General features: G+C 44.1%; 1 protein-coding gene across 11 annotated transcripts in view; it reads left to right on the plus strand.

Moving 5' to 3' along the window:
* SAP130 (Sin3A associated protein 130) overlaps positions 1-7106 on the plus strand; it is a 73550-nt gene extending 66444 nt beyond the window's left edge. For all 11 annotated transcript variants that reach the window (XM_042243591.2, XM_042243592.2, XM_015093301.4 and 8 more), the window contains 3 exons: positions 4667-4770; positions 5829-5942; positions 6169-7106. In XM_042243591.2, the coding sequence (XP_042099525.1) occupies positions 4667-4770; positions 5829-5942; positions 6169-6327 (377 nt within the window). In that variant the 3' untranslated portion in view covers positions 6328-7106. The remainder of the gene's footprint in view (positions 1-4666; positions 4771-5828; positions 5943-6168) is intronic.
* Positions 7107-7570: the final 464 nt, after the last annotated feature.

Raw genomic sequence — 7570 nt, forward strand, 5'->3', positions numbered from 1 at the left:
TACTTCTTCACTCATACTTTCTTTTCATTCTGTGAATTTATTCAGAATGGCTACTCTGAAATCTTCTTCTGTTCAATCTGACATCTGGTCACTCTTGTCAAGCATTTTCTGGTGCCTATTTCTTTTTCCCCTTGTGTGGGTCATATTTCCCTGTTTGTTTGAATGCCTCATGATTTTTGTTGTAAACTGGACATTTCAGATAATGCAGCGACTCCAGGCACTGGTCTCGCTGCCTCCTCAAAGACCCGCTATAGTTATTTGCATTTTTAGCTGTTTAGTGACGGGCTGGATTCTTTTAGTGAAGTCTGATCAGCTCCACCCCACCAGCACCGCCAAGTGGGAAGCCTCTGATGTTACTCCTTGGGGAGACATAGCTTAGAGTGTGCCCACAGCCACCGTGGGAGGACAGTGGCATGGGCAGGCCTCTCTCCTCCTGTTTCCCTGACCACGTCCAACTGATAAACCCCACTTACTGCTTGCCGTTTGATCTGTTAAAAACACAGTACTGGATTGCCCTTAAACACAGATTCCTCTGCAGACTAATGCAGTTGTATTGTAGCTCCTTGCCAGAATGGTTTCTGAGGTCAGCGTTTGATAATCATTCTGCCCCCAAGGAGAGCTCCTGCCGCTCTCTCACTCCTTGTTCTCTCCTGCAAATGGGTCAGCGCACAGTCTAGGCTGTGTCTTCACTGTGTCTGCACGTTTCCTCACCTACACCCTCCACTGCTCTCGGGAGCGCCTTTAGGTTTGAACTTCACACTCTGTTGAAATTGGAGCCAGCTCCTTTGGGAAGAGATTAGAAACTTCCTGTTTTATGCCTGTTTCTTTCTCCAGGCAGAATCCCTGAGCCTGGGGCTCTGGAGGTGGGGGTGGGCCAATGGCAACTTAGCAGGTGAGTGCTCATTGGAGGGGAGGTGGGGTAAGTAGCCTGTGTTCCACTTGGCCTGCCTCTCCTAGGGTGATGCCACCACTTCACAAGCCAGGAGAGGGGTTCCTGGGCCCCAGTGTTTTCAGCTCACCTTGCCTAAGGTACAGTCTCCCTTCTACAAGTGGCGATTGAGCGAAAGAAGGGAGCCCCCGCATGTCGACTAGACTCAGGACCTGAGACAGCCTCAGCAACAGGGAGCAAGATGGGAAATGCTTTGCTCCTTCTGGGAACTGGAGGAGAGGGAACCCTGTGCTTGGGGCTACAGCAGTCTGGAACAGAGTCTCCACCTTCCAAGCTAGAGTGAGAAGCAGAAAGGGATCAGTCTTGGTTCAAATGCCACAGACTTACTGGTCTTTCACCTTTTAGTAGATTTGTTTGAATAGATGTTTCTGCCATGCTGTTAACCATTAGGACCTTTTCCCAGAGGTTTAAAGGGTTTTTTTAAAAAAATTTCTCCAGTTCCACTGAGAAAACTGCTTAGCAGAATACTGTCATATCACAATTCAGCTGTCTTTTACACATTACTGAGCTACTCTGGAAAACAGTTGGGTAGTTTCATAAAAACTAAACATATACTTACCATATGACCCGACAGTTGCCCTCCTGGGCATTTATCCCAGAAAAATGAAAACCCTCTGTCCACACAGAAATCTGGATAGAAGTGTTCATAGCAGCGTCTTTGATAATAGCCAAGAGCTGGAAGCAACACAGATGGCATCAAATGGTTAAACAAATGAGCCGTTGACTCCTGTCAGCAATGGACAGGAAAGAACTATTGATTATGTAGCAGCTTAGGCATTGTGCTTAGGCTTACGGGGAAATCAGTTTTCAAAATACGCACCCCCCTCCCTTCCCCAGAAAAAAGACACATGCTGTGCAGTTCTGTTTCTATAATCTCAAGGTGGCAAAGTTATACACATAGAGAAGAAATGAGCTGATGAAGGGTTAGTCGTGCGGAAGGGGCGGTGTGACCGTCAAGGCGTGGCGCAGGAGGTCTCTCAGGGGATGAGCGCCTCTAAACCTCGACTGGCACAGCGGCCACACAGACTCGCATGTGATGCGATGACATGCACTCCCTTTACATCAGCGGCAGTCTCCTGGGTGTGATGGCTGTACTGCAGTTACTGAGATGTGAACAGTGAGGGGAAACTGGGTGAAGGGAAATACTGGGCCTCTCGTTACTGTCTTTTCATTTTTTCCCCAACAAAAGCTTTAGTGAGCTATAATTCATGCAGCATGCAATTAACCTATTAAAATGTACAACTCAGTGATTCTTGGTGTACTCACAAAGTTGCGTGTTTAATCTCTACATTTAGTTTTAAAACATTTTCATTAGCCCAACAAGTACAACCCTTAGCTATCATCACCAATCCTGCCGTCTTCACTCCTCCCTACGCCCAACCCTAGGCAGCCTCTTTTATCTACTTGCCGTCTCTTTAAATTTCCCATTGCTGGACATTTGCTACAAACAGAAGCATATACCATGCGGTCTTCTGTGACAGGTTTATTTCACTTAATTTAATGTTTTCAAGAGTCATCTGTATGGCATGTATCAGGACTTCAGTCAATTTTCCTGCCAAATAATACTCTTATTTTATGGATGTATAACACATATTATTTATCCATTCATCACTCAGTGGGCATTTGGGTTGTTTCCACTTTTGGATTATGAGTAATGTTCCTATCATCATTTTTGTGGGAACATTTGTTTTCATTTCTCTCGTACATACGCCTAAGAATGGAATTTCTGGGTTATTTGGTAACTATTTAACATTCTAGGAACTCTGAGAGTATTTTCCAAACCAAATACATTTTACTTTCCCACCAGGAATGCATACAACTTCTGATTTTTCCACATCCTCACCAACACTTACTCGTTTTTATTATTATCATGGCATCTTAAGGGGTTTGAAATGGTACTTACTGCAGTTTTTATTTGCATTTCCCTAATGCCTAATGACGGAGAAGGTGATGGCAACCCACTCCAGTACTCTTGCCTGGAAAATCCCATGGAAGGAGGAGCCTGGTAGGCTGCAGTCCATGGGGTCGTAAAGAGTCAGACACGACTGAGCGACTTCACTTTCACTTTTCACTTTCATGCATTGGAGAAGGAAATGGCAACCCACTCCAGTGTTCTTGCCTGGAGAATCCCAGGGACGGGGGAGCCTGATGGGCTGCCGTCTATGGGCCCACACAGAGTCGGACACGACTGAAGCGACTCAGCAGCAGCAGCAGCAATGCCTAATGATGTTGAACATCTTCATGTTTGTTGGCAATTTGTATATGTTTTTTGGAAAAATGTGTGTTTAGATATTTTGCCCTTCTTAATTCGTTTGTCTTTATCGTCGAGCGGTGAGAATTCTTCCCACACTCTACAGACAGGTCTCTTGCCAGATATATCTCTGTACTATCTTTGCAGCTTCTGTGACTCTTTAATTATTTTGAGCTGAAAAGTTTCTTTATAATCCTCGTAACGACAGACACGAGACCATATAAAACTGATGAAAGCTGAAGAGAGTCAGTGGACTTTGTCAGTAGCATGGTTGTGATGTTACACTGCGGTTTTGCCAGATACTACCACTGAGGGGAACTGGATAAAGAATACATGGGACCTCTCTGTATTATTTCTTACAATTGCATATGAATCAGTAATTATCTCAAAAAGTTTAAGATTTTTAAATTACTTTCTTGCCAATATTTGCCTACCAGATAAGTTTGGGGGTTTTGTGGTGTTAATTGTTCTAGGAAGTAAAGTTGATGAGTTTTAGGTTCACAACAGAATTGAACAGGAGGTAAAGAGATTTCCCGTGTCTGCCCCCCATCCCCTGTCCCCACACATGCACAGCCTCCCTCACTCTCAGCTTCCCCACCACAGTGGCACATTTGGTGAGCCTACACTGAAATAATCATCACCCAGAGTTTATCATTTACATTAAGATTCAGTCTTGGTCTTATGCTTTCTATCAGTTTTGACAAATATATAGATATAATTTTTTTCAAGGTTAATTTTTTAGCGACTTCCCTGGTGGACCAGCGGTCAAGAATCTACTTTCCAGTGCAGGGGATGAGGGTGCAGTCCCTAGTGGGGGACTGAGATCCCACATAGCACAGCAACTGAGCCCACACATTCTAGAGCCCATGCTCTGCAACTAGAGAAAGTCTGAGTGCCGCAGCAAAGGTCCAGTGCAGCCAAAGTTCTAAACAGAAAAAATATTAATTGTTTCAATAAGAAGATTTTTTTTAATAGTTTTTTATTATCCATGTAATGTTTAAATCCATTGTAAGTCCTGGTGAGCAGTAATATTAAAACTTCACAGATATATCTAAACTCACCTCTGACAGGTACTCCTCAATCCTAGTTTGTCTTTCCCCAGTCCAAATGATAAAGTTCGTATTTATTTTACTACAGTGCTGATTCATGGACTTTTCCACCTGAATTTAAATGTTACTCAAGTTGGAGCCCTAAGATTTCTTCCAAGATCTAGATAACACCACAGAGCTTCTAAGCTTCGTGCCCAAACTCTCCACAAGCTTGCAGACATCACACATGAGCAAGGCTCCAACCCACTAAAGACTGTTTACCTCACTTAAAACTTTAGAGTATTAGCTTACTCTCTTTTGAACTCATTAGATTAGCAAAGTAAGTCTTATTTTGCTGGAGTGAACCAAAAGAGCTTTTATTCATATTGTGACTTACATTCTCAGTGACTTTTATTTTTTTTTTTTTTCTGGTTTCAGAGGAGAAGAAAGCTATGCTGCAGGAAATAGCTAATCAGAAAGGAGTCTCGTGCCGAGCCCAAGGCTGGAAGGTTCACCTCTGTGCAGCCCAGTTGCTGCAGCTGGTAGGTGGCGCTCTAGCAGTTGTGATGTCCTGCTGAGGACACCTGAGTTCATAGAGCATTTTCTTTCTGAAGCGCTCCCAGTTAACATGGGTCATGGTGGAGTTTTTAATGTGTCAAGACCTACAGTTAAGGTTCATATTATGTGTTGCTGTGACATCTGAAACAGAGGGGGCCTCAGAGGGCCTGTCAACACATTCTCACTGCTCCTCACTGTGGGTAAGGCCTAGTTCGCACTTCTCCCTAAGTAGTGGGCTTCAGTTCTCCAGCTTGAGATACTCAGATAAGCCAGTGATGTCCTCCTGGGGGCACCAGGGGGTGCCACGCCCTCTTACACTACAGAGCCTGCCTCCTTCAGCCCCTACCGGTTCCCTCTTTGCTCTCTCTGTCATGGAGGGCACCCACTCTGTGGTTCGTCGCCACGTGCAGTGCCCTCCTCCCCTGGGCCGCAAGTATACTGACTAGTAAACTGCTGTTGATCTCATCTGTCCAGTGCATTCTGTGTTCAGCCCTTTCCATAACCCCTGGGCAAGACTTCTACCTTCAGCAAGATAAAGAGGAGCCGATCAAAATAATCTCACAAAGTCTATCTTTGGAGTAGTCATGATCTGAAGAACATTGTCTTTTTATGAGTGTTTTTTTTTTTTTTTTTAAGTAGTGCCATGGCTAGGTTTAAATTTGGCATAAAAGTATATTTTTATGGAACTTATAGACTTGCTTTTCAGAGAAATTGGGAATTTAGAGGAGAATTTAAAAGCTATCCTTGGACTTCCATGGTGGCGCAGTGGTTAAGACTCTGAGCTTCCACTGCAAGGAGATCAGGTTGGATATCTTAGGGAACTAAGATCCCACATGCTGCGTGGTGCAACCAAAAAAAAAGTTATCCTAGAAGATTGATTAACTTTCCTTACTGTACTGTATCTTAGTCCTTGGGAGAAATTAGTTTATCACCCGAACAGACCTGATACCAGTTTATACAGGTGATTCAAGGTGGGTATTTTGCCTGAGTTTGATGAAGAAAAGTATTTCTGAGGTCATGATTCCCTCCTTGTTTGTTGCAGACGAATCTAGAACATGATGTTTACGAAAGACTCACCAACCTGCAGGAAGGGATTATCCCAAAGAAAAAAGCAGCAACTGATGATGATTTACACCGAATAAATGAACTAATACAGGTTTGAAGGAGCCCTTTCCCTCCCCTTATTTCTCCCTTCCTCTCTCTCCATTAATATCTTTGGTAAAAAACAATTATTTTCTTCAGCCTGCATTATCCAGAAACAGTAAAGTGTTTTTTTTCCTATGTGAAAGCCTCGAAAGGGCTCAGTTGAAAGGTGAGAAGCTCTTTAAAAGCCACACTGTCTTGAAGATTGCTGATGGATGATGTCATGTCTTTTGTTTCAGGGAAATATGCAGAGGTGTAAACTTGTGATGGATCAAATCAGTGAGGCCAGAGACTCCATGCTTAAAGTTTTAGATCATAAAGATCGTGTCCTGAAGCTTCTAAACAAGAATGGGACTGTCAAGAAGGTGTCAAAATTGAAGCGAAAGGAAAAAGTCTAGACCCCGAATCAGGACTTTGGAAAAAGAATTTATGGAGAATGATGCTGGGGGTGGGGGAAGGGATTGGTTATTTTCAAAGTGGAACATTGAGATAAAGGAAAGCGTTCCTTAGTTCACGCGTGAAAGCAGAGGGACCCGGAACACCCAGTGATATGGAAGGGTCAGAACTGACCTGACGGGGGACTCCAGTCTTTCTTTCAGGCGTCTCCCTCCTGTGCTGACCGTGTTGTGCCCGACTCCCGTTGCCACAGGGTCTCCCGGTTGGAGTCAGTGACACAAGTGACAGGCTGGCGTTTTTCAGCCTTCCAGTTGATAAACTATTTATCTGATGGATTCCTGCAGGACCCTTACTGAGCCTGAACGGAAAGTATCCACTTGGACCATCTGTTCTCTCTCTACACTGAAAATCAAACCTCTTGCCCTCGCCCTAGTCGGTTCTTACTCTGTCTGACCTTCAGATGCCCACGCTGGCCTTCTAAAGCAGTGCCATGGCACTTGAGAGACTGCCACGTCTCACTCTAAAGGGTTTGAACTGCCAATTCTTGTCATTTTCTAAAGAACCATTTCAAAGTGAAATTGTTACACTGTCTGTCCTGCGTGTGTCAGAGTTGGGTTTTTGTGGAGGTGCAGAGCAGGCAACACCATAAGTTGCTCTGAGATCCTTGTTCCGAAGTACATTCTTGGTTATCTGTACTTCTGTGGCTGGTGTGATGCTGTTAATTATACGTATGGCACATCTCCAAATGTTAATAAAGGACTCAAAGAGGTTTTGTACATAAGCAGTTTGCATCTTTTTATGAAGCTCATCAGTGCTGTACTGCACGTCACTGGAGTGTGTACCCTTCTGGTGTTTCTCTCACGTGGTTGAGTCTACCCTGACAAAGTTTGCTTGCTCCACACAGAGTTCCACTTACCTTGGTATCTTGAAGATGTCGCAGATGGTGAAGCCTGTGGGCTTTTGATTATCTTAAATATGAGACTACATTGTACCTCATTGTAAATATAAATTGGTCATTTTATAGTACAAAAAATAAGGCTGTGGTAATCGGGGAAGGACTTCCAGGAGAGTGGATTTTCTTTGTGAGGTTACCTTCTGTGACCTCGCTGGCGTGGGAAGGTATCCTAGGCTTGCTTTCTCTTTTTTTGGCTGCGCGTCGGGTCTTGGTTGTAGCACAGGGGATCTCTGTTGAGTTATGTGGGATCTCTAGTTGTGGTGCACAGGCTTAGTTGCCCTGTGGCATGT

Source organism: Ovis aries, chromosome 2, assembly GCF_016772045.2.
Source record: "Ovis aries strain OAR_USU_Benz2616 breed Rambouillet chromosome 2, ARS-UI_Ramb_v3.0, whole genome shotgun sequence".
Lineage (NCBI taxonomy): Eukaryota > Metazoa > Chordata > Mammalia > Artiodactyla > Bovidae > Ovis > Ovis aries.